The sequence below is a fragment of the Acaromyces ingoldii genome (assembly GCF_003144295.1).
Source record: "Acaromyces ingoldii strain MCA 4198 unplaced genomic scaffold FA10scaffold_1, whole genome shotgun sequence".
In the NCBI taxonomy this organism is placed as follows: Eukaryota; Fungi; Basidiomycota; class Exobasidiomycetes; order Exobasidiales; family Cryptobasidiaceae; genus Acaromyces; species Acaromyces ingoldii.
Genome location: NW_020290247.1, coordinates 4,432,533 through 4,458,146, shown reverse-complemented (window position 1 = coordinate 4,458,146; position 25,614 = coordinate 4,432,533). Strand labels below are relative to the sequence as shown.

Genomic DNA, 25,614 nt, shown 5'->3' with positions numbered 1-25,614 from the left:
TGGCGCTCCAGGGTGGAAGCTTGTTCGATGGCGCAAGGCACCAAGAAGAAGCATCTTTGGGCGCGTCACCGACGGATGCCCTAGGGGCCGATGAACCGACTTCTTTGGCAGAGGCGATCGATGAACACGATCAAGGCGAGGAAGATGCGAAGAGCGGAGTGACGAGTAAGGAAATGACCGAGGGTCAGCGAGAGATAGAGATCATTGGCAAAGGCGACGGTCAAGAAGCTGAGACCTCGCTCCGAGCATCGTCGCCCGAGGATGTCATGCATTTGGCAGCCAGCTTGAAGGAACGGCAGGGACTCGGGACGCTGAGGATCCGAAAAAAGGACGACACGGGTTTCAGGAGGGCGGAGAGCGTCGCAGAAGAAGGCGAGGAGGAGAAAGACGAAGAAGGAGAAGAGAACACGCTACCAAGTAAGGGCCAGGAATCAAAAGCGAGCAAGCGAATGACTGTCGTTCTGGGTGGGGAAATGCCCGAGGACCAGGAGGAGAGTGAAGATGGATCAGACGCTACAGATGAGGGCGTTGAACAAGAAGAGCCATATCTCGGTGAAGGAGGCGAGCAAGAAGCAGAAGCAGAAACAATACCAGTGGATGCCTTTTCGGAAACGGACGCGGTGGACGACGATGTGGTGACAGAGACAGCCCCTGGAGAAGCAAAAGCGGCACCGGCGAGCGAGGAATCAAAGGACATGCTCGCTAGCATCGCGTCGCTGAGAGCCAGCAAAAAGACCGAGGACCTGGGAAAGGGGATCAGCCAGGGGCGACAGGATTCCGAAGAAGAGGACGAAGACGAAGACGAGGAAGAGGAGGAAGAGCCAACACTCAAATACTCGAGACTAACGGGAAGCGTGCCGGACATTCTTAAGAAGGACTCAGCCAGTGCTCTAGCTGTATCGGACAGATTTCTGGTGAGTGCAGCTGTGTAGAATCCGCCGAGCAATGACTGATTTGATGAGACGCACAGGCACTTGGTACCCATGCTGGCTCCATCTACATCCTCGACGAGCAAGGAAACCTCATCAAGGGCTTTCGTTCGCACTCTGCTAGCGTACTTGACATCGCTATCGATTCAACCGCAGAATTCGTCGGCAGTGCTGGCATGGATGGTAAGGAGAGGCCAGGCTTGCTTCCCTGTAGACAAATCAAGCTGACAGATGGTGTTTAAGGCCTCGTGTCGATCTCGGCCCTCTCTTCGTCAGAGAGCTACGTCTTCGATATGAAGCGGCCTACGAGGACGATAGCGTTGGAGCCCGGATTTGGACGACGATCGAGTCGTGCTTTTGTGTGCGGTGGCATGGCGGGCCAACTCATTATGCGCGAGAAGAGCTGGTTTGGCCATCGAGAGTCGGTGCTTCACGAGGGCGAAGGCCCAGTCTGGATCGTTCGATGGCAAGGCAGGCTCGTTGCGTGGGCCAATGAGAGAGGCGTTCGCATTTATGACACGGCAAACAAGCAGAGAATCACTTTTATCGCTCCACCCTCGGACAAGCCAAGGGCGGATCTCTTTCGCTGTAGCCTGCTTTGGCAAGATGACAATACCCTGCTGGTCGCCTGGGCGGACCACATCAAAAATGCCAAAGTCAAGGAACGGACCAAGAAGTCGAGTGCGATCACAGCGCCAACGGCGAGCCCTCAACTCTTCGTCGAAATCACGACAATTCTGCAGCTCGATTGCATGATCAGTGGCATCGCCCCCAGAGGTATCGACTTCTTGGTTCTAGCTTACATCACGGAAGATCACTACGACGAGAACGGTGATAACTCTGTCGAGGATCGGACTGCCCAGAGGAGAAGAGAAGGCCTCCGTCCAGAAATGCGGCTCATCAGTCACGATGGCGAAGAGTTGAGCAGCGACGTTCTCGGCATGCAGAGTTTCGCGCGATTTCAATGCAACGACTACCTTCTCGTGCCCTCTGCAGACGCCACCGCTGCTGCTGCAGCCCAGCTCTCGAACGCTAACTCCTCGAAAAGACAACAGACCTCAGAAGACGACAAACACAACTACTTTTACGTCGTCAGCCCAAAGGATATCGTCATTGCACGGCCCAGAGACCAGAAAGATCACGTCGAATGGCTTCTCCAGCACAAATACTACGAAGAGGCGCTCATCTGCGTGGAAGCGATGCCGAAAGATGAGGCTAAGAAAGCGCATTTCGATGCTTCGGAGATCGGCCGCAAATACCTGGCTTACCTGATAGAGGAGGCCAGAGACTTCGAAAAAGCCGCCAGGGTAGCGACGAATATTCTTGGCCAGAATGTCCAGGCGTGGGAAGACTGGATCTTTCTCTTCGTCGAACGTAATCAGCTCGACGTCATCATTCCATATGTGCCCACTGATGCGCCTCGACTCACCGGAGTGGTCTATGACATGGTGTTAGCCCACTTCCTTCGGACTGATCCGGTCATGCTTCTCGAGACGATCAAGAAGTGGCCCGTCGACATCTACAGCACAAAAGCCGTGGTCTTGGCAATCGAAGATCGGCTCAAGAGGGCTTCGGAACCGTCAAGATCCGTGGCTGCGACTCCATCGACGACTACGGTTTTGATGGAGTGCCTTGCCGAGCTCTTCATCGCTAATCGCCAGCCTGGCAAGGCCCTGACATACTTTTTGCGTTTGCGGAGGCCAGGCGTCTTCGACTTTATTCGAGAACACAATCTCTTTACGGTCGTGCAGGACCAAGCGCTGCTCCTCGTCGAATTTGAGGAGGATGTCAATGTCAAGCAAGGCCAGAGAAAGTCGGAGAGCAAACACGGGGCAGCGATCGAGCTTCTAGTCGACCACACCCATTCCATTCCGGTGAGTTGCCCATCATTCTTGCCATAGAAATGAAAGAGAGCATGTAAGCTGAACGTATTAACAGATCCACCGTGTCGTATCGCAACTCGAAGCCAAGCCGCGCTACCTTTACATGTACCTTGACGCGCTCTTCGACCGCGACTCGCAATTGGTGGCCGACTACGCCGACACGCAGGTCTCGCTATACGCCGAGTACGAGTACAGCAAGCTGATGTCCTACCTCCGTGCCATGTCGAGCTACTATTCCTTTGAAAAGGCACGCAAAGTGTGCGAAGCCCACGACTACATTCCGGAGCAGGTCTTTCTGCTTGGCCGGATTGGCGACAACAAGACGGCACTCAACCTCATTATCCAGAGACTGGAAGATGTCGAAATGGCGATCGAATTTGCAAAGGAACAGAATGACGAAGAGCTCTGGGACGATCTGCTCACGTACGCCGAGTCGAGACCCAAGTTCATCCGGGCCCTGCTTGAGAACGTCGGGGCCGATCTCCGTGTCGTGGATCCGGTCAGGCTGATTAGGCGAATCAAAGACGGTCTCGAGATCCCGGGCCTCAAGTCTGCGCTTGGCAAGATCCTATACGACTTCCTTCTTCAGGTGAGCATCCATTTACGATTCTCCATTGTCGACGTCCCGCATGTGTGCTAATCTAGTCTGGCGGAACAGATCTCTTTGCTAGAAGGCTGCCTGGCTATCATTGCCCATGATGGACAGACTTTCTCGCAGCTTCTCCAGCAGGGCCAGACTGTGGGCCATTATCTCGACCCGACCTCTTCAACCTGCGTTGTTTGCTCACTTCGCCTGTTCGACAACGTCGAGCCTGCCCAAAGGTCATCGTCGGATCTTGACGAAAAGAAAGGAGACGAGCTGGAGAAGCTGGCCATCATGTTTCTCTGTCGGCATTCTGCACACTTGGGCTGTCTCATCAGCGCCGCACAGATTCCAAAGAAGACAGTCCTGACTTCATCGACCAAGGCAAAGACGAGGGATGGAACCCCAATCTTTGACGTCAAGACGACGACAACGTTGGCCTACCAACGCCGAATGGGCGCTGGAGCTTTTGACCATGGCGAAGAGGCAGCAGACGAAGCACACGCGCCCGAGTGGCACCGAACCAAGCGACAAGAGGTGGAGTTCTTGCAAAAGATTGCCTATGAGAATCGCCTCAAGGTTGGCATGGCCAAGACGAAGGGCTGTCCGGTCTGCTTTTCGACGAAGGAGAGGAGGCAGCTCTGATTTCGTTGCGCCACATATGCACACCCTTTCCTTCCTGAAATCTCATCACACTGTACTGTACCTGCATGCACGAACTCAACCTCAACGGACATTGTGCACCATGAAAAAACATTTGCGCATGGTCAAATCGATCCTGCGTGACATATCCGTAAAAGACTATTGAAACATTGGAAGCAAGAGCCCAGCAAAAGGAGTGGTGTTAGGAGAAGGAAAGGGTAGTGTTGTGAAATCCTAGGCGACGTTGCGAATGCAAAAGAAAGCACTCCTCTCCGCCTCGCGAGCGTCTTTCCTGTTGCTGACATTACGCAACGGCACCGTTGCGGCCCTAGCACCGCCGGGAAGGGAAGCTTGGACCGCGTCTACTTCCACCAACCTCCGTTGGCGGCCGAGCGCGACGGCTCGCTTGCCGGTGGAGGCGTCGTTCCAAACGTCTCAAAGAGCGATGCCTTTGCCCGAGAGTCCTCGGCCTGGCCCTTTGCAAAGAATTGGCTCGCGCGAGCGGCAGCGATGGAGCTGTCAAAGACAAACTCGCCGATGCCCATGTACTTTTCCGCAACAGACTTGGCCGTGCTGCCCTCTGTCATGCCCATGCGTTCAACGTCGAGCCTACAATCCAAGGAGGAGACAAGGTGGCTGTCAGTACGTAGGAATAGGGGTTCAGACCAAGGCAAGGTCACACATACGTGTAGCCAGATGTTCGTTTGATGCCGGCTAGCAGCGTCGAGAAGAGGACGGCGTCGACGCCATAGTGCACGACTCGTCCAAGGACCATGGTAGCTCGCTCTCGATTCTACTTTTCAGCGACTTTGATTTGATACAAGGTGGGAAGGAGGAAGATGCTGCTGCTGCGCGGTGTCCTCCCAAGAGTGTAGAGATGCTGAGTGTTGGTAGTGCGATAGGAGTTCACTTTCAGGCGGACGCGCGAGCGCGTTTCCTGTCTATCTGTGGAGACGAGCCAAAATTTAGCGGCCTCAGTCTAAATGCATACAACCCCCTCAAAGCTGGCGTGGGCTACTGGACATCATCGATACGGATCTAATTGCCAACTCGGAGCGATCCGAGGAAGAGGCCTTCTTTTGGGGACTGGTAAAATATACATGCAGAAACAAGTGAAGCACTCTAAGCCGTGATCTGGTTGACGGCGCCCGCGTCCGCGCCTGGGATGCCGACGTTGGCGGGCACGGGCTTCTGAACGCCGCGCTTTGTCTCCTGGAGCGTCTCGAGGATCGCGTTGATGCTGCTCTCCCACTGGCTCAGACGCACCTCGAGCGTTTCCCACTGCTCCCTGCCAAATGTCCGGTAGGCCGATCGGTAGACGCGCAGCGATTGCTTCACCTGCGAGAGCTTGCCCGACACAAGGCCGGCACGGATCACATCGATGACCCACACCTCGACGTCATCCACATTAATGCCAAGCGCACTGGCAATGGCGGTGTACGGTACTTCGGAGGAGACGCTCCGCGAGCAAAGCGCGGCGAGATCCATCAGTCTAATTTTGCGATCCAATTGTGCGACGGAGAGGCCGAGACGGTCCACATCGCTGCTGTGCGCTCCCTTCCACGCATCCCAGTCGGCAGTGTTGCCTTTGACAAAAACATCAAGGAGCTTTCCCACCGGTTGCCCGGAAAGCTGCTTGACGGCATCGATGTCGACAAGCTCTTCAAAGTCGAAGAGCTTTGGAAGACGGAGCGCTGCGACGATCGTCTTTTCCGCCGCTGCCTTTGCTTCCGCAGAGTCACTTCCTGCGCCAGACACACTGGACGTGGAGAGGAAGCGGAGGTGTGCAAGGTGGAACTGGTAGGCACGCTGGCCTTGGTCGGCAGACTCGAGCGCGCTGGCCGCCGAAGCGAGGAGACCAGACTTCTTGGCTGCGTCGATGTTCCAGACAGCCAGACGCGAAGGAAGCGCAGTCAGTGCATCGGCCAAGAGGTCGAGCTCATCGTTCGACGAGGCGAGCTCGAGAAGTGTTGTGAATACGAGGTATCGGTTGGAAGAAGTGGCCGGGAGCGAGTTGTAGATGTTTGTCAGGCTACAACGCCGTGTCAGCAAAGTGCGATAGCCAGAGGACCTACAACGAGACTCACATGCGATACCTGACAATCGTCTTCTCCATGGCCTGACCCTCCTTGACGATCGCTGCACAAAGCTCCTTGACCAGTGGCTCCACTTCCTCATCGGAGAAGAGAGAAGCGACGATGGCGCTCACCAGGTTGAAAAACCCTTCAAGTTCTGGGGTTGCATGCGACCTTCAGTTCTCCGCTCCCTCTCCCTCTCTTGCTAAGTACCCCTTTCTACTCACCCCGATCATTCCCTTCACCAATACCGTTCAAGCTTGCGACCAACTCCTTCATAACACTCCGCTTTCCCTCTGCTTCCTCGCCGGCCGCCGTCGCCTTTTCTCTCCATGAAGTAATGAACGCGTCCCTCTTCTCTGGCGCAATGCTGCGGGAAAGCAGCGCTGCAAGGTCGATGACCTGATGGGTGACTCGTCAGAATTTGATCGAGAGGAAAAGGTCATGAAACTCCTCACCTGCTCTTCGAAGGTCCCTTCTTCGCCGATCACTGTAATGAGATCCTTCGCCATATTCGTTGATGGAGTGATCCTTCAATTCTTCCCTTCTGACGAGCGAAAGGGACCAGAGAGAATCCAGAAATGCAAACTCACGTGGGAAGATGATCTCACGTGTTTGCAAGCTTCCAAAAGCAAACCTTAAAAATTTGGACGAGGGAGCTCTAGTGTGCATGGTAACAGGATTCAGAGGCATATGCCGGAGGATAATGAGGACAGGAGGAGACGACTGAAGTATACCGTCGAGAAGCTTCTCGCGCTCATCGATGGCCAGGTGTGCTCTGAGGAGCTGACGGAAACCTGGACCCGCGCAAAGGGCGAGACAGTCAAGGAGCACGGTCCACGCCTAGCGGATCTTAAAAGGGCCCTCGATGATGGCAAGTTCCTGGACCTCGGCGCGGGGCGAGGCGTTCCCATGCGCCTTGTGGTGAGATTTGCATTTGCTAGAGAGGAGCTCGTCGCTGCAAACGTGCTTACACATTCGGTCATCCGTCGCCCTGCAGACAAAGACATGCAAAGCATCGTGGCACTATGACGGCACATGGCCTCTGTTGGCTTCGGACGAGAGCACGGCATGCTCTAAGCCAGAAGAGGACCTCCCTCGTTCTATTCATGCCAGCAGATTCATCCTCCGCCCACCTGGTCAGCACTGCGTCCGCCTCCCGCCACCCGATGCTGAGCCTGGCCCCCCTCAGCGGCCAGACCCTTCGCCTGAGCAGATCGCGCAGTCTTACCGGGACAGGGGCATTGCTGTTCCCCGAGTTGATAACACCAAGGAAGACATGTGGTAGTCTTATCTTCCTTTGTAATGAGAGTGCATTCAAGAAGGCTTTGCTGCCGAGATCTCGCTCTCAATGACGTGCCCTAAGGCCCCTCTCCGCGGCCATGAGTCATGACATACAATCTCTTGTCAGTGACTCCGGCTATAGCTGGCTCGCCTCGCTCTCTCTGCCACGTCACACGATGTGGGACAGGCCGGTGGATTGTCACAATTTATCAGCTCGATACCTCCACGGCACCACTCTATGCGGGCGAGTCGAGGCGAGCTGTAGGTATGTGCGTCGCGCGCACCCATGTGATATCGAATCATGGCCGGGCGCGTTTCCGTTTTGTAGTACCCTACGGAGAAAAAAAAATCGAAGCCAAAATGAGCGAACGAGAGAGAAAAAAAAAGGGAAGAATAAATAAAAATAAAAAATACACAAGGGGTGCTGGGAAGAAGAAGGGGGGGATGAGCGGTCCGCGACCTAGGCATCTCACCAGTGTGAATTTTTGGCCATGGCCTCTGAAATTTTTTGGAAGAAGGCCTGCCTGGCCTTGCGTCCACCCTAGAGTAGTAGTGGACCATCACGTAGACAGCATCGTCGCCATTGCTCAGCAACCCAGCTACGCCAGTCATCCGGTCAGCCTCGATCCCTGATTGCGACAGATAACAACCCCATCTCAGCACTCCTCTCACCAAACGGCTTTTCACTCAAGCCTCGACTAGCTCGACAAGCAACTGCTGATCGTTTCCCGTCGCTCTCGGCACGGACTCGCTTAACACCTCTGCTCTGTAGGCGAGAAAGCCGCACCACCTATTCTGGTTGCTGGTGCAAGCTTCCTCTTGTCTCGCTCTCTGGCTTTTGTGAGTCCATGCTTCCTTCTGTCCATCAACCTCTCCGATTTCGTTGTGCTGAGGCTGGCCAATCGTGCGACGCCAGACGAGCCAAAGATATCTCTTCGCGCGACAGAACATGCTTCATCCCGTCGAACAACAACCAGCACACTTGTTCCCTCTTCCTTTTACCAATCCCATCGCTCGGAGAAGCAGAAAGCACATCGAAGCCAAAGACGCCTGCCGGCCGACGCTACTCTACCATCGCACAGAACACCACTCGATCATAGCCCTCTAAAAGAAATTTGGAGGGGGCTGCCACCACATCAATCACTGCCTCGGTGCCCATCGCCATACCTATGTCGAGGCTAGGAACCAGAGATTTAGGTGAGTAGCACTCGCCCACGCTTCTGTCTATGTGCTGCCCTCTGCTCACATCGCTTCTATCTAACCCCACCCGGCAGCCCGCTCCGGCCGGCAGACGCATTCCCCCAGTCCCATTCTCAACCCAAAGCTGAAGAAGACGTCGACCACACCCTCGCCCACCAGACGCCTTTCCGGCCCCAACGCTCCCCGTGCGGCCGCCTCGCGGGGCAGCGCTCTCTCCACTGCCATTCTCCTCGACGGCAGTGACCAAACCGAAGACGAGGACGACGAAGTAGACGATCACCACCGTCTGCAACGACAACCGTACATCTCCCGGTCCTCTTCCTACAGTAAAATGAGACCTGGAGCAAGTCAACGCAAGAAGCCATCCACAGGCGCAGTGAGAGCACCATCATCCTCGTCGACGACACCCACAATGACATCAAGGCGCAAGCCAGAACGGCGCAAGGAGGAGCGCAAGGCCTCGGTGCGCAAGGCAACGTACGACCTGGACGACTCCGACTCGTCGGACCTGTCAGAGCCACCTGCTCCTGAAGGGACCCTGGATTCGGCTTCCGAGTCCGAGTCAACCATGGCTGCCAAGCTCCACGAGGCTGGAGACGGCGAGTCGCTCTTGGGCTCAGCAGCCTCCGAGGGTGAGGGCGAGGGGGACACGGAGGAAGAGGAACGATACATCATTGAGGATGCAGCGAGGAAGCAGGCCAGGGCCATGGCGCGCATCCGAGCCGGCCAGGATGGTTCTGGCTCCGGCAGCGGGCGCAGCAGTGGCAACAGGGGTAGGCGATCGTCACCCTTCGCGCATAGCGTGGCCAACGAGGAGGAAGAGGAGGATGAAGAGGACCACGATCGCACTCGAGCAGGCTCGGGCTCACTATCGCCCGAGACCCTGCACCAGCTGGGCATTGATGGATTCGAAGATGACCTCTTTGAGCCTCAAGAAGCCTTCCACTCCTCGTCTGAGCCGTCCTTCACCGACTTCTTTGGCTCTGAGGCCAACGACAGCGATGCAACCGACGCGGAAAACAACAGCATCATTCTCGAGCCGCGCGATGACGATGACGAGCTGACGACGGACGATGACGATCTCGAAGATGACGACGAGACCGACATCAGCGACTTGGAAGGTGGTCTCCTCAGCGCTCCCTTTCTGGCCCAAGACGCCCTGGCCGCAGGGGCCGGCACGCAGTTTGCGCCTGGACAGGAGATCGACGCCGCTGCAGCCGCGGCCGTGCTCAGCGCCAATGGCGCCGGGGCGAACCCTGACGTTCCTCTGCTCGTCATCGAGGATCTCGACGGTCGATTGATCTACGCGCGTGCCGGTGACGGTGAGGCCGTCTTTGGATCGGACGGCGAGTTTGAGTTCGTCGATGACAGCGACGAGGACGATACCGACGAAGACATGGATGGTCTCGCAAACGAAGGTCTACACTGGTCCCAATGGCGCCGCAGTGGCGTTCACGCACCCGTCTCGGACTCTGACGAGGGCGACACGACGGACGAGCTGCCCGAAGACGACATGCCCTTTCCCAGGCTCCTCGTTGGATCAGTGGCTCCCCACGGTGGGCGCAACGCACGGAGGGCTCGCGCCTTGGCTGCTCGATCGCGAAGGCTGTCTCCTCGAAATGAACGATCGAGAGAGACGAGCGCTGCTTCATCGTCGATGCTGCCTTCTCAACAGCAGCAGCAGCAGCAGCAGCAGCAGCCCGAGCTCAACACCATCGAAGAGCTCGACTTCTCCATTTCGACCGAAGATCTTGCCCGCGATCCCGAGGGGACCTTGAGAGCTGCAGCAAAGACCCTCGGCTTGTCACCTGATGACGTTGCCAGGCTCGTCGCTGGTATCCAGGAAGAAGATGATGCCACAGGAGCCAGTGTTGCCTCGACACCATCCGCCGAAAAAGACCTTACCGGCCAGCAGCTCTCGGCATCCACCTCGTCAGCTATCGATATTGCGCCTGTGACGCCCGACAAGCGGCTCGCTACCAAGCCTCCCATGGGATCCTTCATGCCAACCTCATCCAAGTCGATCCATCGTGCCGTCATTGATGGATCGAAACAGGCACCTTCACCGTTTGCGAACCGGCACGGCACCCAGAAGCGTGGGCTGGCTACGCGCAAGAGACACCCTTCGACAAGCACTCCAGGGTCGTCTAAGCGACCGCGTCGATTCAGCCAGCTCTCGGGCTCAGGCACGGCTCAGGAGAGCCTCACGGGCGCCGAAGAGGCCAGCGAGGGTCGTTCATCGCCCGAGCCTCCGCAGATTGACCCCATGGAGCTCGACGATGTGCTGGACGCCGATATGCTACTTCGAGCAGGCTTGTCTTCGTCGCCCACTGGCGATGACGTCATGGGCACGTCCCCGAACGGCTCCAAGTCCAGTAAGAGCCCGATGCTACGCGCGTCAAGACGGGCGAGCGAAAAGAGCAACGGATCTTCGTCTGGTCTGAATCTCAACGCATTTGCGAGGTGGCACAAGATTCCGATGGGCGCATTCAGAGACGGCCAAGGTGCTTCGTCCGGGCCCCATCAGCCCTTGGGCACTTTCCTCTTGACTCGGGGTGGAGGCAGCAACGGTGCCGGAAGCGGTGGCGCCGGGCAGGGCAGCGGCCCGGGTCGAGCTCATGCAATGGGACGCTCTGGGTCGGCACGAAGGCAGCAGGAGCACTCGCCATTCCGTGGGCATGGTAGTCAGGCCGATCTCATCCATCTGGGCACGGCTCCCCGGATGCTGGGAAGTGGCAGCAAGCTTGACGAAATGCTCGCCAATGGTGGTGGAGAGGCAGCGCAAGCTTCAGAGAGAGCGGCGAGAAGAGACGCTTTCTTCGTCTCGCCTATCCTGTGGCCCGTCCGAGGAGGAGGGCAAGTGGAGAATCAGTGGCGAAATGTCAATGGAGGACAGTCGTCGCAGCCGCAACCGATGGTACAACAGGGCGGCTCCGCGCAAACCGAAGGTACGCGGCGAGTCATGACTCGGCGAGAGAAACGCGAACGGAAAGCGAGGAGACGGATGGCCCTCCGTACTGTCGGCTCGACACCCGGAATAGACTCGCCTGCTGCACCTTCTACGCCGCAATTGCCGAGGGGAGACCCTCTAAATCCGACCGACTCCCCCGCAACGGCACTCCCCCGCTTGAGTATCACTGACGCCTCTCCGCGCCACTCACCGGCTCCCAATACAACTGCATCGATAGTTCCAGGTGCCGAGGTCGCATCAACGTCGGGGCCAAGGAGCACTCCGATCCTTGTACCGACGACCAGCAAGAAGCAGTCCCCCATCCTCGGCCCTCGCGAAGAGGAGCAGCAGCGACACCAGCAGCAACAACAGCAGCACTCGCAGTCGCAACTCTCCACTTCTGCTTCGTCCTCGTCATCTGCCTCTGGCCAGCAGCATCAGAATCTGCCATCGTCTGTCTTTGGCGTGCCACTGCACTCTCCACTGTTTGGCAGCATCCTCCAGCCGAATAACCTGGGTTTCCACGATGATCTGGACGAACGAGACGCGGACGGCACGATGGCAATCTGAGCCCACCCTTTTTTGGACCCGACATTCCTTCCTGGCAGGTTTCTAGGCTCTCATACAATATCAGCAAGCCGGCAACTTCTTTTAGATCCTTAGAGGTCGTGCACATAAAGAGAAGATTGAAGAAGAACCTTGCTCTGTGGATGTGGCTGTATTTCTCGAATCTGTTCTTATCTGTCCTCACTTCCTTCTCATCTTAATGAAAATGTCAATACATTCAGCGCTTCTCGCCAGGGGGGACGATAGTATTGCCCGAGCAAGGAGAAGGAGGACAGAAGGGAAAATTTCGAGAAAGGAGACGAAGTGGTGGGGGGAATAGTAAAAAGGGGGCTGGACGTTCAAACGAGGCATGACGATGCCTACAAGCAAGAATATATCCAGAGCGGAGTTCACGACCTGCTGTGATGGTGAGGGTTCCTTTGCGCACGCAAACTTTAATGCAGCAGTCGTGAACTGATAGTCGAGTCGAAAGCTCCGCGAACGAAAAGCTCATCTTTGCGCCGAGGGCTGGCTGAGGCGAGCGGTCTGACCGTCGCTCCTACGCATATGAATGCTGATGATTGTTGTCATCCATCAAAAATGAAGAGTTTCAGACTTTGCCTCGCCTAGCCCTTGGAGAACTTTCCGAGAAGGCCCTTCCTGCTCGTGGTGGATTCCGAGTAGAGTGTCTTCTCGTCATCGTCCTCGGCGGCGACGTCACCCTTGGGTGGAGACTGCTGCTTGGGCGAGGGTGTCCTCGACTTGGCCTGCAGCTTGCCGCGCCCGCTCGAGCGGAGCGGCTCGCCGCCGACGGAGAGACCACCGGCGCGGAGGCGTCCAGCCAGCATGTCGGCGACTTCATTCGAGACGCTAAAGTCGCGGCCGTACATGTCGTCTGCCTTCTTTGGCTTCGATTCCGCCCTCTTTGACGAAGATGAAGGCGACGAAGACGACGGGATAGGGGCAGATGCCTTGGTAGCAGGCACAGCTTCAGAAATAGAGGCAGGGGCCGATGAGGCAAAGAATGTTGATCTGAGGCCAAGCATCATCGTGAGATTATTTGTCGATTTGGTGTTGTTGTCTTTCAAAGAGGGAAGAATGTTCACTTGAAGAGTAGTGAGAAAAAAGAGGAGTGAGTCGATGGAAAGCACCTTATAAGCTCTTCAGCCATATCTAAAGGGAAGAAGATTCGGGAGAAGGGGCTGCTGCGCAAAAGGAAGAATGGATTCTGCACGACGGGATCCCCGCATGACGGCTACTTGGCGAAAAGACATACAAGTAGTGTAGACAGTCAAGGGAGGGGCGCCACTCCGGGCCTCATTCGACGCCATTTCTGGGCTCTCCTAGTCGAGCTGAGTCATCGCTGCAGTAGATAGCGTACCGCGCCAAGATAAACGTCACCATGCCCGCCGGGAAAAATGTTATCGATCGGGAGGCCATCCTAGCTACCCTTTGCCCACTCGACGCAGGGGGATCCCGCTGAGTCGGGAGTGGTCGATGCTACGCGGCGCAGTAATCGCGTTCCTGAAAATTTAGTGCTAGTGCTGCGCGTAGAGCCACCTCGAGAAACGCGCACAACGTCCAGAACACTCGAGATTGTACTGTACTGTACTGTACAATGACTCGACACAAGTTGGATGGTGCAATGGGCTTGCGGGAATCCTAGAGTACAGACTTATGATACTACACAATCATCCTCGATGCTGCTGTTTCGACGAGGATGAGAAGGAGGGAGAGGGGGAGAACACAATTACATGGCCGTCGGGGTCTATCAGGAAGGTTTCTTCGTCCTAGTGTAGAGTAGAGCGAACACAAAGATCAGTCGGCAGCAAGGAAAGGAATCCGGCCATCTAACTCACTGATGTAGCTTCGGAAACGAAGGCACGGGGCCACTTAATGGCCAGTGTCGGGTCGGCAAGGCGACTCAACAATCCTCGACGCAGAGCTTGCATGTCCTGCTCGCATTCCAGTAGCACGCAGGAGGCGGTCGGCGGCGTTTTGATGTCGGAAGAGAAAAATGTGGAGTCGTGTGAGGTAGACGTGCCAGAACGCTTACGACATTCAATTGGGGTTGAGGTTGAGTTGAAGCTTGTCTGCGACGACAAGTCCTCGGACGAAGACGAGGATGTCAACCTCGGCTCGAAGGAGCTGGGCAGAGGGGGCACAGGCGGAGGAGGCTGTTTCGACCTCTGGCTGGGAGACTGGAACTTTGTAGAAGGTGGAGTCTGCGGTACCGAGCTCGAGAGAGAATTGCTGCCGAGAGTCTGTGGTGGGTATTTCAAATTCCTTAGGCTTCTCAACGCGATGCAGACGCTGGAAGAGTTGGACGGCGCAACGACGACCTGGCCTTGAACAGAAGAGTCTCCAACTTGTACGAAGCCTAAGACCTGTCGATAGAATGACAAAGACGACTCGAGATCTGACACGGGCATCAGCGTCATCGCCCGAGTGGGCGCCAGCGTCAGCGGTGTCGATGTGGTCGGTTTGGAGAGTGAGTCTGCCCCGCGGCTAGCCGGGCTGGCAATGTGATTGCCATCCGACCAAAATGGATTGTTGCTACTCTTGACATTTTTCGCGATCGATGCATTAGCTGGCAACGTTTTCAACCCTGAAGGGGGCGAAAACGTCCTAGGGATCCCATTGTCGCCTTGGGCACCATTTGGCCTTCTGAGCGATGAATTCCTGCTCAGCGGGCCGATGAAGCGTCTTCCGGTGCTTTCGTCCTCATCGGGCGTCTCGGGTCTGATGACTGGCTGGGTGGCCTTGACAAACGCCGTGGCCTCGTCAAAATCGTCAAATTTTCTCATCAGAGGACCGGGAAACTGGGGTCATGGTGATGTCAGGCCTCGTTCATGTAAGCCGAATAGGCAGCTATCGTCTTTGACTCACATCTCGGATCTGGCGATCAGCTTCGGCGCTGCCGTGATGAAAGTTTGACATAAGACTCTCTGTTTTTCTCTCATGCTTCCAGGGATGAACACTCACTGGCTACTGAAGACGCCCTTCTTCCATCCTCTCTGAACAGCCCAAAAGGGGCCATGGCCCATCAGTTCCCGCTTCGCACGCATATGGTCCTTGACATTTTGCATCAGCGCCCACTCGCCCTCGCCATCACCTTTCGCTTCGCCCGCAAACTCCAAATCGTCGTTGGACGCCAGAATAGGAGATGAGAGCGTCATACTGCTCAGCTCTTCTACATCGTCGTCGAGCTTCGGCGGTGCCCAATAGCCATTGAAGGGCGACGAGGGCAGCGGTGGGGATCGGGTGAGGTCAAGCGAAGGTTTCGCACGTGTTGTACTCGACACTGTTCGTTGCTCGGATCGGGACTTGAAGTGACCCATGTCTCGGTCGGTTCGGAGCGTCGACGAGCGTCGGACATTGACGCTGCCTTTTGGCATTATAGGCTCGTCGAGGGATTCTGCTGTTGATGTGCAGATAGAATCGAAGCTTCGCCTGGCCGGCTCGCCGTAGATGGAAGGCTTCTTCTTCGAAGCAGTGGAGACAGAACCAAAAAGCCCGCCAAAGATTCGTTCGCGGCTCGAGGGTCTCCCTGGAACGCCAGAAGAGCTCGAGTGTCTTGCATTGAGCTTGGGTCGCCCCTTTGGGCCCAGGGGCGCTGCGCTCGGCGGTAAAGGGTCGAACACTTCTGCAAATGGATTCTTTGTCCGGGCTACAGGCTGCTCGAGCGTGGACGAGCCCTTCCGCGAAGCTTGAGGCTCCAAATCGACGCCAAACATATTCATGGCCCCTACTTCTTGAGAAGCAGGCGGCGGACCCCAGACGGACTCGACACGGCGCGACCTCGAACCCCTCCTGGGGTGGGCTCGAAGCTTTGGCTGGAATGCCAACGCATCTGCGATCCTGTCGTCATCATCAGGAACAGATCTCTCGATTGAAGTCGTCGAAGACGACGCCGAAAAGCTCCTGGCCAAGCCGCCTGCATTGCCCGTCGTTGTAGTAGTGGACTTATCTCTTGACACGATTCTTGACGCTTGTTTGGGCGACGGGGCGTCCTGGCTTACATTCCGACCTCGGCGCAGCGACAGCTGGCGCACCACTCCTCGCAGCCCGATGCTGCCATTGCCAGGCTTGTCGTTCATCCCAGCGCGTCTCACGCGACCGTTGCAAGCTGATGGTTGCCGTGGTCGCAGAGTGGGGCTGACAAATGGGACAGGTAGTGCGAGGTTGGGCGAGTCCTAAAACCCCCCTCGGCGTGTCTCCTTGCTTGCCATTTATCTGTGTGGAAATTGGATTTTTAGGACACGCACGCGCGCTTTTCGTGGCCAAAAGACACGGAGAACCCGCGTCGACGATTCGCACTCCAGCAAAATCTTGGGCCGAGGCGCGACCCGATTCGTAGAACAGGCTACTCCTAAACTCCCTCTCCTCCACCTCCTCCTCCCCGCCGCAAGAGAAATGGACGTGAAATGAGTGGACGTGGAATGAGCTTGAGAGGGGCGCACCCTCGCCGGAAGTTGTCGGACTTACTCCTTTCAAGGCTGCCGAAAAGGTTGCGAATAAGCATGAAGAACCGAGGGCAGAGGGAAGGGGGAGGGGGAGAGGGAGGCCAGCCAGGATTTGGCTAGGAAAATTAATTAAAGCTTGGTCGGAGAGACGATGAAGTCCGGCCAAAATTGCTCTACGTAGCCATTGAGAAACATTCTAAAGCGTGGAACCCGAGATCGCAGCTCTTGACACATAGCTAGTGCCATCGGCCCAGAAAATACTTCCGCAACACCGAATCAGAGCACTTGCACCCGAGTGAACGTGCGTGAGTTTGACTGCACCTCATCTGCCCATCTGAAGGTGCCAAAGGAAATGGCCCAGGCATTGATAAGAGATTTGAAATAAAAAGTCCGTCTATGTTCACATAAAGTTGAGCGCAGCCGTGAGCTTGTCGGCAGGATCGTCATCAAGCCGAGCCATTTCGATCTCCGACAGAAGCTAGATTGGCAAGCAGTCCTTTGCGTGAGCTTGTGTCGTCGAGTCATGGGCAGCATGCCAGCGTGGAACAGACTCACCTTCTTGATACCGATGTTGAGCCGGCTCTCTTCGCCCAGACCTGCGCTTTGAAGCAGGCCCATGCACCTCGCATGTTCTTCCTCCGACGAAAAGAGATGCACCTGCCGAAGAACGTGATCGACGCTTCGAAGCGACGTGATTGAAGGCACCCGGATGTCTGCCAAGAACGTGTCGGAGATCTCCATGTCGGTCAGCATGGGCTTGTTCGACGTCGTGGCGAGGATGAGGAGCCGTCTGTCTTTTGGTGGCCGCTTGCCAAACAGCACGCTCAGCGCCTGCAGCACCGGGTTGCTGAACCTGGGACCGATAGGCACCCATTCGACAATCTTTTCGATATTGTCGACGACGATGATGCTCAACGGACTCTTGTACGAGTCGTTGAAGACCTTGTTGAGGTAGGCAATCTTCTGCCCCTCGGCCATGCCCACCATGTTCTCCGGCGAGATGAGCTTGATGAAGGGAAACTGCGAGGCAATGGCAATCGTCGCAGCCAGCGCCGTCTTGCCCGAGCCAGGAGGACCGTGGAGGAGGGCGGTGACGAGGGGCGTTCTCGTGCTTGTGCGCACCTGCTCGACGCGCAGCTCGCCGTCGCGCAGAATGCCGTCGATGTGAGGCGCGTAGTGCATGATGCCATTGGCAACGACTTGCTGCAGCTCTTCTTCCGACACGCCAAACGCGGGCTGGACCTCGTCGAGTGCGTTCATGAAGTCATCGCGATTGACGCGCATGCTATCAATGTCGTCCGAGATGCCCGCCATGGTACCAACCTTGACGTGTCGATTGAAGGCAAAACTCGTCGCACTCTTGACCAGACCGGCGATTTCGGCGCCGCTAAAGTTCTTGGTCAGTGCAGCTACCTCTTCGAGGTCCACATCGTCATCCATGACGCCATTGGATCGCATCTTGGACGTCTGGATCGAAATGATCTGTCGTCGACCCTTTTCATCTGGGAGGTTGATCTCCATGTGTACCTCTAGACGACCAGGTCGGAGAAGAGCCTCGTCGATCATGTCGAGACGGTTCGTCATACCAATCAGGAGAATGTTGTTGAGCTGGTCCACACCATCCATCTTGGACAGCAGCTGATTTACCACCGAGTCGCCCACACCCGTGCCGCCACCGGTGGAGCCACGCTGCTTGCAGATGGCATCAAGCTCGTCAAAGATGATGATGTGCAGGCCTGATTCGTCGCCCTTTTCCTTGTATTCTTTTTCGGCGTCGGCGAAGAGCTTTCGCACATTCTCCTCGCTGGCACCGACAAACTTGTTGAGGATCTCGGGACCATTGACAATCTTTGGCTCGCGGGCATTGAGCATCTTGCCAATTTGCCGGGCCATCAGCGTCTTTCCCGTGCCTGGAGGGCCGTAGAGGAGAATACCCTTGACGTGTTGAATACCCAGTTTCTCGACGAGTTCGGGCGGGAAGATGCGAGAGGCGAATGCACGTCGAAAGATGGCACTGAACTCGTCATCAAGGCCACCGATGCCCATGTCCTCAAACTTGAAGTTTGGCTGCAGGATCGCGTTCGGACGGGCCCGCTTGCCGCTTGCCTTGATGCGAAGCGTGCTATCGGGTGCTTTGAAGAAGTTGATCTGCGTCTGTGAGATGAGAATGCCCCGGTTCTGGCCAGCGTGCGAGGGCGGAGGTGGGGGTGCTCCCTTGCCTGCACCGCGCACCTGGTCGGCTTCGACAACAGAGACGCCATTGATGACAGCCTTGAGGTTCTGGCCGTGGAACTCGAAGACGAGCAGCTGTCCCTTTGTGAAGATATGCGAGTCAAATGCCCTCAAAAAGTTTCGAGCCATCTCGTCGGCGTCGAATTGCTCGTCAACCTCGGTACCTTTTCGAAGAAATGAGAGCTCGACGTCGAGTCCAGCCAGATAGATGGCCTGACCGGACGAGTAAGGGTCGAAAACCTCGGCGCGAACGGTGTGCCCTTGAGCGCTGAGTCCAGCCCATTGTCTCTGCAACAGCGCAGTGCCAATCGTGCCTGCTTGTATTGACTGCGTCGTATCCGGACTGGATGAACCAGGGCAATTGATGGTCACTCAACACATTGGATAGCTTGGACAATCATCTGGGTAGAGACTCACAGTGCAGTGAAGACGTAACGGCCGTCGATGAGAATGTACTGGGTGTTACCCCATTCTTGTTGATTGACGACGATGCAATTGGACAATACCAGCTGATCCGGGCACTTGACAACAAGATGTCCTTGCGAGGAGGAGTGCGCTGGCGGCGGTGGCGGTGCCTTTTCGTCGCCATAGCTGACTGGCACTCGGCCTGAGTGGCTGGAGCGAGGTGTTGGACTAGCACCATAGCCTGCTCCCCCACCACCGCCGTAGCTGGCCCCTCCACTGGGTCGGGCGCCGTAGCCTGCGCCGCCGCTGCCACCCGTCGATCGGTAGCCTGCTCCCCCAGCTCCTCCAGCTCCTCCACTGCTCGCGTAGGGGTTGCTGCCATATGCTGACCGGTCGCCACCACCGCCGCCGCCGCCACCGCGCAAAAAGCCCGCCATTCTCTAGTTCGGCTCGCCTGCGAGTGCTCTGGCAAGTATTATTGCGGGGAGAAACGGTGTTATCCAGACGTGGCTGTTGAAAGGTGTGAAGAGTGAAGAGAGAGCTAAGCAACCAGCTCAACAGTCAACGAAGGACGCACGGTCGTGTAGTGTACGCTGAGCCCTGTGCGTATTTGTCTGCCTGGCAGACCTAATTTCGGCCGGAGCCCAGGTCCGAATTAGCTGCAGATAGGCTAGAACGCGTGGCCAGAGCGAGCGCGAGACGAGACCTTCTCGTCGATTTTGGTCGTCGAACCACCAATCTTGCGACATTCACCAAGCGGAAGGGTCTCTCCAACTACAGACGCACGCAGCTGACGTTTGCTGTCTCAACCCTCATACACTTGGCTGTGGAGCTGCCGCAAAGGTGAATGGTGTTTCGTCAAAGTCAGCTTGAAAGGATGCAGCACTAATTCGTCGCATTTCTTCTCCCTTCTTCTTCTTCTTCCTCATCAGCAAACGAAACGACTTGCTCTCTCTCTCTATACATTTGCCCCTGTCACTCTCTTTTATTCAACAGTGGGTGCGGCAAAGCGTCGGGAGCATATTTGGCCCTTAGCGCTGACAGGCTTGTCTCTGGTGATCGTGCGCAGCAGACTAGAAACGGATAAATCAACAACATGTCGGGAGAGGGTGCGTCTCGATCGTTCGGATCGCAGCTGGCTCTGATGCTGACTTGGTCCATGTTTACTGCTTGACAGGATGGCTGTTCCTCTTTGCAGTGCTGCTCTCGGCAGCACTTCTCTTCACCATGGTCTTCTACGTACGTCTCGATCTCTATCTCTTCGGATCGCTGTTTGATGCTGACCATGTATGCTTTGCAGATCATCATGTTCTCGGATCTTGAGTGCGACTACATCAACCCAATCGACCTCTGCAACAAGCTCAACCAGGTGTGTCTCTTTCAGCGCTTCTTCTTCCGCAGACCTCCATGCCCTTTCTAACCACTCTCCCGTCGCCAGTTCACGCTTCCCGAAATGGCCGCGCACGCCGTACTCACCGTCTTTTTCCTCTTGAGCGGTCAATGGCTGGCCTTCATCCTCAACGCGCCCCTTGTCGCCTTCAACGTCAACAAGTGAGTGGCACTCCTTTCCTGCGCTCCCTCGCTCTTGACTGACGCGTGCGCGAACTTGCAGAGTCATGAACAAGAATCACATGCTCGATGCGACAGAAATCTTCCGGACACTGTCGCAACATAAGAAGGAATGCTTCTACAAGCTCGGTTTCTACCTCATCAGCTTCTTCTACTACCTCTACCGGATGATCCTTGCCCTCATCGCGGGTGAGTGATTCATGTTCTCGTGCGCCCTATTGCCGCCCTGGACGGGACGCTGACCAGAAGTGCTTTCGGACAGAAACAGAGTGAAGGAGACAGCGGCCCATGATCTCGTCCTAAGCTTCGAGGCGAAGGAGAAGTGTCGATGGGAGGAGGAAGAAAAAAAAAAGACTGGAGCTGCGTGCACGGAAGAAAGAGCAAGACTGGAAGTGCGTTGGCGTCCTGAATGGAAAGAGAGAGAAAGAGACGAGGGAGAGCAGTCTCATCATAGAAGGGGGGGAAAGGGAAGTCCGAAGGCCTCTCCTCGCCCCTTGAATACTTTTGTCGTTTTGTCCTCTTCTTCGCCCTTTTTATTTACTATTTTGTCACACAAGATATCACAGTTGTCTTCTCGCTCCCGCCGTGCTTCTCTGGCTCCAGTCATGCATGCCCCTTTGCCCACGACAACCCCAGCATGGGGAGATGAGATCACATTCCTTTGAGTCGAGAAGAGCAACATCTACGCGGCACCACTCAAAGCCTCTTGGTGCTTTTGAAGCGCCTCTTCAAATGCCAGATCCTTCTCCTTGAGCTCACGCACGAGCGGATGCCTTGGTGCCAGCGACTTGAGCTTTTCGAGGTACTCTGTACTACCCGGTGCCTTTGCACCGTACTCTGCCAGGACGGCCTGGTTGGCCACGACGTCTGCGTTGTCTGGATCCTATAAGATGGTAAAAGAATAGCGACCGTCAGTGAGCTCGCTGGGAGGAAGAGAGACGGTTGACAAAGCTCCAATTGGGGTGTCTCACCAGCTCGGCGGCCTCTGCCAAAACCTTTTCCGCCTCGGCCCGGTTGCCAGCAACCATGTGGGCGACAGCTTTGCCCGTCAGGACGCCCACGCTGCTCGGCTTCCCAGCCTGCGCTGGGTTCTGTGCGAGCTCGTCGTAGACGTAGTATGCCTGTTGCGCGGGACGCCCGCCTGAGTAGAGGCCAATGTAGGCTTCGATGAGCTGGAAAATCCGTGAAGCGAGAGTCAGTACAGGAAAGACGAAAGGGGGCACGTATGCGGGAACGAACCTGGATGAGGAGCGCATCATCGGCCCATGTTCGAGCCGCCGTGTACTCCTTTTGTGCCAGATCGGGCCGGTTGATGGAGAGCAGAATGTGGACGCCGAGCGCGACACTGTGTGGTGAGAGTCGGTGCGGCGGCAGTCAGCGCTGGAAAACACACGGGCTGCCATGGAAAAAGGACACACCTTTCGATCTCCTTGCTGCTTGCCGTGCCCATGCCGAGGGTCTCAAGGGCACCCACCGGGTCGTCATCGCGCATCATGGCCGTTGCGACGCATATCCTAATTGTTTGCCCGTTGGCATCGCCCAAGACGGCTTGGTCGAGAAGCTCGTTGAGCTGGTGCAGCTCTTCGTCGGACCCAGACTGGTCGCCCTTGTTCTGCGCCTTGACGAACCTCGAGAGCGCACGCACGGCCGCGGCTGCTGGCGAGTCTGAGTCGGGGATGTCACTGCTGGGGAGCAGGGCTAGAGCCGCGTCAGGCTGGTTGAGGGCCAGCTGCGACCGCGCTCCGTACAGGAGCCTCGTCAGCGTCGTCGGGTCTGAAGGGGACCCAGACGTATTCTGCGAGACGACATCGACGCACGACCGATATGCGCCCTGGTAGAAGAGCGACTGAATCTCAAACGTGACTGAATCGTCGCTGTCCATGGTTGTAGATGCTGTCAGTCCTCGCGAATGCACGGGCATCCGTGATATTCGACAGCGTAACCCTCTCCCTCTGTCGGCCGAGGCTCGTCTGTCTTTGCCTGCTTCCACACCGGTGTTCAAATTTCAAAAAAAAAAAAAGTTTTTTTTTTTTTTCGAGCCGGCATTTTTTTGGAACGCTCGAGCGCGCTTTGTTTGCCTGTCCCTAGTAGACTGTTCAGGAAGACGACCCTCTGGCCAATCGTCCAGGCAGGCTCTAAACTTGGACATCGCTTGAGATGGTGTAAGCGGGAGGTACTCTTGCATTCGCATCAGTCGAACCCACTCTTCCGTCGCGAAACGGCAGCCAGTCGGCCGCGCTCTTAGCGAAGGTGACAGACACTCTTGCGAGAGAGCGACGCGTCGCAGACCAACGCCCTCGACCGGCTGGCTACTGCTCGTATCAGCAGCGGCCGCGACTAGCGGAGACGGGCTTGGGTCCAACGCAAATTGTACATCGTAAGGGACGAGACCCTTGGGTAGGGTGACAGGTGGCAAGGAGAGCGACAGGTGGCACACCATCGGACCCTTGGCGAGATCACACGACGTGACCCGTGCTTCGCGAGAGGAGCGGGAGTAGCAGGCTAGGATGACCCAAGTCATCGACCGGCGGCATCAGCCCGGCCCGAGCTTTATGCCTGCCTCGACCACGCCTTCGCCAAGCAAGGCGAAAGCATCGTCCCCCCATCCGAAAGGAGTATCTGCTTCGGCCGGCAGCAATGGAGGAGCAGGTTCAAGACCGTGGTCAGCGATAGACGATGTGGCGATCCAACGGGGCCAGGCTTTCATCGCCGAGACAAAGAAGAACCCCGTGCAGTTTGTCAAGAGCAACTACAAGGCAGTAGCAGAGGTGCCTTATCCGGCCATTAATGATCCCAAGGTCATCGAGGAGCGCCGCCGGCTCAAAGAACAGGCTGCAGGGCAACGCAAGGGAAGCGTGACAGCGACAGGACCCAGAAGAAGCGATGAGGTGAGCTTCTCTCATGTTGTTTCAGCTCGTTTCTTGTACCCAATCTCATCTGGAGTTGCTTGGGGCCCATCAGATGGCAACCTCGGATCTCTCCGAGCCCAGCTCGTCTCCCAAGGCGCAGCTCAAGACCGAGGTCAAGGACAAGAAGCCTGATCTGTACCCTTACAAAATACACTCGATGGCACCGACAGGCCTTGTTCGAGACCGGGGAGTCGGCCTGCACAACAAGGGCAACACCTGCTACATGAATTCGGTTCTCCAGTCTCTCGTCCATCTCCCGCCGCTGCTCAACGCGCTATTGACGCAGGACGACGAAAAGCTCCGAGGCCGCTTTGGCTCCAACGTCCAGCGCTTCGACGCCCTTGGGGAGATGGCAAGTCTGGCTAAGCGCCTTCTCGGCAAACAAGGCTCAAGCGGCTACGCCGTCTCGCCCACTGCATTCTTGACAAACCTCAAGAGCTACGCCCGCACGCTGCGACCATTTCGACAAGAGGATGCGCATGAGTTTCTCCGCTTCCTCCTTGACGCCATGCAAAAATCCAGTCTGATTCGCGCGCCAAAGAGTCTCAAGCCCGCAGATCCGATCCGAGAAACGACGCTGGTGCACAAGATCTTTGGCGGACGGCTTCGCAGCCGAGTGCAATGCCAGGTGTGCAAGCACAACTCGGACACCTTTGATCCCATCTTGGACCTCAGCCTCGACATTCGCAACCTTCCCTCCAACACTCTCGGCTCGGCCCTTCACAAGTTCACAGAAGTGGATCACTTGCGGGGATCGGAAAAGTACAAATGCGAAAAGTGCCGCAAACCGGTAAATGCCACGAAGCAGTTCACCATCGACCAGGCGCCACGGTGTCTCACAATTCACCTCAAGCGATTCACCCTGACTGGCCAGAAGCTCAGCAAGCAGATTCAATTTCCCGAAAATTTGACCTTGGGCAAAGAAGTGCTCTCCGAAGGCGTCCGACCAGCTCACTACACGCTTCGATCAGTCGTCCACCATCAGGGCAGTGGTCCCAACAGCGGGCATTACATTGCCAGCGTGCGCCACACGGCCGGTACCTCCAACAAGTGGTTCGAAGCAAATGATGACATTATCTCCTCGCTTCGAGGTGCCCCCACGGGCTCCAGCAGTGCCTACATTCTCTTCTACGTCCGACGACCCGAAGATACCCTCAGCGAGGCGGTGGGAGCTTCACCGTCGTCTTCTGCTACGATGCAGAGAACCAATGGCACTGATGGGAAGTTCAGAAAGACAGACGGTGCGCTGACGCCCAAGACGAAGCTTGCATCTTCACCCTCTTCCTCTGTCGACTTGGGCCAGCGCGTCGAGAGGCCAGGCACCTATACGCCTGCGTTCAGACCTATCGCTCCGTCTGCACCGGCCAATGCCTCCTCGACGCCAAGCCCGTCCTTCTCGAAGCTCATTGATACACCAGTGGTGTCTGCTTCGGTGTCCGGCAACGGTGGCGCTGCGTCACTGAAGAAGAGACCTGCGCCGTCAGACGAAGCGGATGACAGCGACGACGACGACGACGACGACGACGGCGCAGATGATCTGGGCGAGCCCATTGGAGAGCACGTGGCTCGAAAAGAGGAAGATGAATACGAGCCGCTAACAAAAGCTCCGGGCGCGGCGCCGTCGTCGCCGTCGCTGATCAGGAGCAAGAAGCAGCGAAGACGTGAGCGACAACGGCTAGAAGAAGAGGCCAGGGCGCTCGGCAGAGGAGGCGGTTCCTCGCCGTACCTTGTCGGCGGGCTACAGCAACAGCAGAAGCAATTGAAAAAGAAGAAAAAGAAGAGAAAGATCGACATGATGAAATCGAGGGCATGAACGGCTGGGCCTCTTTCTTCTTCCTCGGCTGGCTTCCTCTCATGACATGCATGGTCTCTCTTCATTGCGTCGACATACACTAATTCGCATTCATACATTACTGTTACAATTACATTGTTCATCGTCGA

General features: G+C 56.4%; 11 protein-coding genes across 11 annotated transcripts; 5 read left to right on the top strand and 6 right to left on the bottom strand.

Moving 5' to 3' along the window:
* Positions 1-266: 266 nt before the first annotated feature.
* Positions 267-4,040, top strand: FA10DRAFT_249174 (vacuolar protein sorting-associated protein 41; the record flags this gene model as incomplete). The annotated part of the gene is made up of 5 exons (XM_025519524.1): positions 267-914; positions 971-1,112; positions 1,173-2,803; positions 2,868-3,401; positions 3,471-4,040. 5 exons carry the CDS (start codon positions 267-269, stop codon positions 4,038-4,040), a joined length of 3,525 nt encoding a protein of 1,174 aa, XP_025381610.1.
* A 93-nt stretch (positions 4,041-4,133) lies between these two features.
* On the bottom strand, positions 4,134-4,928 carry FA10DRAFT_249171 (DUF1748-domain-containing protein). The gene is made up of 2 exons (XM_025519523.1): positions 4,724-4,928; positions 4,134-4,646 (listed from the first exon to the last, which is right to left on the bottom strand). The coding sequence occupies exons 1-2, from the start codon at positions 4,810-4,812 to the stop codon at positions 4,400-4,402; spliced, it is 336 nt and encodes a 111-aa protein (XP_025381609.1). The 5' UTR covers positions 4,813-4,928; the 3' UTR covers positions 4,134-4,399.
* A 128-nt stretch (positions 4,929-5,056) lies between these two features.
* On the bottom strand, positions 5,057-6,624 carry FA10DRAFT_249168 (hypothetical protein; the record flags this gene model as incomplete). The annotated part of the gene is made up of 4 exons (XM_025519522.1): positions 5,057-6,069; positions 6,125-6,269; positions 6,340-6,514; positions 6,571-6,624. 4 exons carry the CDS (start codon positions 6,622-6,624, stop codon positions 5,160-5,162), a joined length of 1,284 nt encoding a protein of 427 aa, XP_025381608.1. The 3' UTR covers positions 5,057-5,159.
* A 159-nt stretch (positions 6,625-6,783) lies between these two features.
* FA10DRAFT_264943 (hypothetical protein) lies at positions 6,784-7,652 on the top strand (the record flags this gene model as incomplete). The annotated part of the gene is made up of 2 exons (XM_025520854.1): positions 6,784-7,036; positions 7,113-7,652. Coding segments are annotated over exons 1-2 (494 nt in total), but the record flags the coding sequence as incomplete, so codon positions are not given.
* A 913-nt stretch (positions 7,653-8,565) lies between these two features.
* Positions 8,566-12,116, top strand: FA10DRAFT_299687 (hypothetical protein; the record flags this gene model as incomplete). Its single annotated transcript, XM_025524752.1, has 2 exons — positions 8,566-8,593; positions 8,671-12,116. 2 exons carry the CDS (start codon positions 8,566-8,568, stop codon positions 12,114-12,116), a joined length of 3,474 nt encoding a protein of 1,157 aa, XP_025381606.1.
* Positions 12,117-12,241: 125 nt separating this feature from the next.
* Positions 12,242-13,219, bottom strand: FA10DRAFT_264941 (hypothetical protein). Its single transcript, XM_025520853.1, has one exon. It carries the CDS (start codon positions 13,139-13,141, stop codon positions 12,719-12,721), a length of 423 nt encoding a protein of 140 aa, XP_025381605.1. The 5' UTR covers positions 13,142-13,219; the 3' UTR covers positions 12,242-12,718.
* A 515-nt stretch (positions 13,220-13,734) lies between these two features.
* On the bottom strand, positions 13,735-16,349 carry FA10DRAFT_264940 (hypothetical protein). The gene is made up of 3 exons (XM_025520852.1): positions 15,078-16,349; positions 14,982-15,009; positions 13,735-14,914 (listed from the first exon to the last, which is right to left on the bottom strand). Exons 1-3 carry the CDS (start codon positions 16,190-16,192, stop codon positions 13,943-13,945), a joined length of 2,115 nt encoding a protein of 704 aa, XP_025381604.1. The 5' UTR covers positions 16,193-16,349; the 3' UTR covers positions 13,735-13,942.
* Positions 16,350-16,958: 609 nt separating this feature from the next.
* Positions 16,959-19,632, bottom strand: FA10DRAFT_226766 (AAA-domain-containing protein; the record flags this gene model as incomplete). The annotated part of the gene is made up of 3 exons (XM_025518700.1): positions 16,959-17,036; positions 17,114-19,133; positions 19,208-19,632. 3 exons carry the CDS (start codon positions 19,630-19,632, stop codon positions 16,959-16,961), a joined length of 2,523 nt encoding a protein of 840 aa, XP_025381603.1.
* A 353-nt stretch (positions 19,633-19,985) lies between these two features.
* Positions 19,986-21,372, top strand: FA10DRAFT_264938 (hypothetical protein). The gene is made up of 8 exons (XM_025520851.1): positions 19,986-20,038; positions 20,128-20,190; positions 20,268-20,304; positions 20,373-20,434; positions 20,496-20,564; positions 20,634-20,746; positions 20,808-20,953; positions 21,027-21,372. The coding sequence occupies exons 3-8, from the start codon at positions 20,292-20,294 to the stop codon at positions 21,035-21,037; spliced, it is 414 nt and encodes a 137-aa protein (XP_025381602.1). The 5' UTR covers positions 19,986-20,038; positions 20,128-20,190; positions 20,268-20,291; the 3' UTR covers positions 21,038-21,372.
* A 74-nt stretch (positions 21,373-21,446) lies between these two features.
* On the bottom strand, positions 21,447-22,646 carry FA10DRAFT_274336 (hypothetical protein; the record flags this gene model as incomplete). The annotated part of the gene is made up of 4 exons (XM_025523214.1): positions 21,447-21,647; positions 21,736-21,936; positions 22,004-22,109; positions 22,183-22,646. 4 exons carry the CDS (start codon positions 22,644-22,646, stop codon positions 21,447-21,449), a joined length of 972 nt encoding a protein of 323 aa, XP_025381601.1.
* Positions 22,647-22,809: 163 nt separating this feature from the next.
* Positions 22,810-25,613, top strand: FA10DRAFT_299681 (cysteine proteinase). The gene is made up of 2 exons (XM_025524751.1): positions 22,810-23,652; positions 23,726-25,613. The coding sequence occupies exons 1-2, from the start codon at positions 23,272-23,274 to the stop codon at positions 25,484-25,486; spliced, it is 2,142 nt and encodes a 713-aa protein (XP_025381600.1). The 5' UTR covers positions 22,810-23,271; the 3' UTR covers positions 25,487-25,613.
* The last annotated feature ends 1 nt before the right edge of the window (position 25,614 follows it).

Coding starts and splice junctions, on each gene's coding strand:
- FA10DRAFT_249171 (XM_025519523.1), bottom strand. CDS start 4,812: ATGGTCCTTGGACGAGTCGTGCACTATGGCGTCGACGCCGTCCTCTTC. Junction 4,647..4,723: donor AAACGAACATCTGGCTACAC/GTATGTGTGACC, acceptor CTTGGATTGTAG/GCTCGACGTTGAACGCATGG.
- FA10DRAFT_264941 (XM_025520853.1), bottom strand. CDS start 13,141: ATGATGCTTGGCCTCAGATCAACATTCTTTGCCTCATCGGCCCCTGCC.
- FA10DRAFT_264940 (XM_025520852.1), bottom strand. CDS start 16,192: ATGAACGACAAGCCTGGCAATGGCAGCATCGGGCTGCGAGGAGTGGTG. Junction 15,010..15,077: donor AAGGGCGTCTTCAGTAGCCA/GTGAGTGTTCAT, acceptor TCATCACGGCAG/CGCCGAAGCTGATCGCCAGA. Junction 14,915..14,981: donor CTGATCGCCAGATCCGAGAT/GTGAGTCAAAGA, acceptor CCATGACCCCAG/TTTCCCGGTCCTCTGATGAG.
- FA10DRAFT_264938 (XM_025520851.1), top strand. Junction 20,565..20,633: donor TCTGCAACAAGCTCAACCAG/GTGTGTCTCTTT, acceptor TCCCGTCGCCAG/TTCACGCTTCCCGAAATGGC. Junction 20,747..20,807: donor GTCGCCTTCAACGTCAACAA/GTGAGTGGCACT, acceptor GCGAACTTGCAG/AGTCATGAACAAGAATCACA.
- FA10DRAFT_299681 (XM_025524751.1), top strand. CDS start 23,272: ATGACCCAAGTCATCGACCGGCGGCATCAGCCCGGCCCGAGCTTTATG. Junction 23,653..23,725: donor GACCCAGAAGAAGCGATGAG/GTGAGCTTCTCT, acceptor GGGGCCCATCAG/ATGGCAACCTCGGATCTCTC.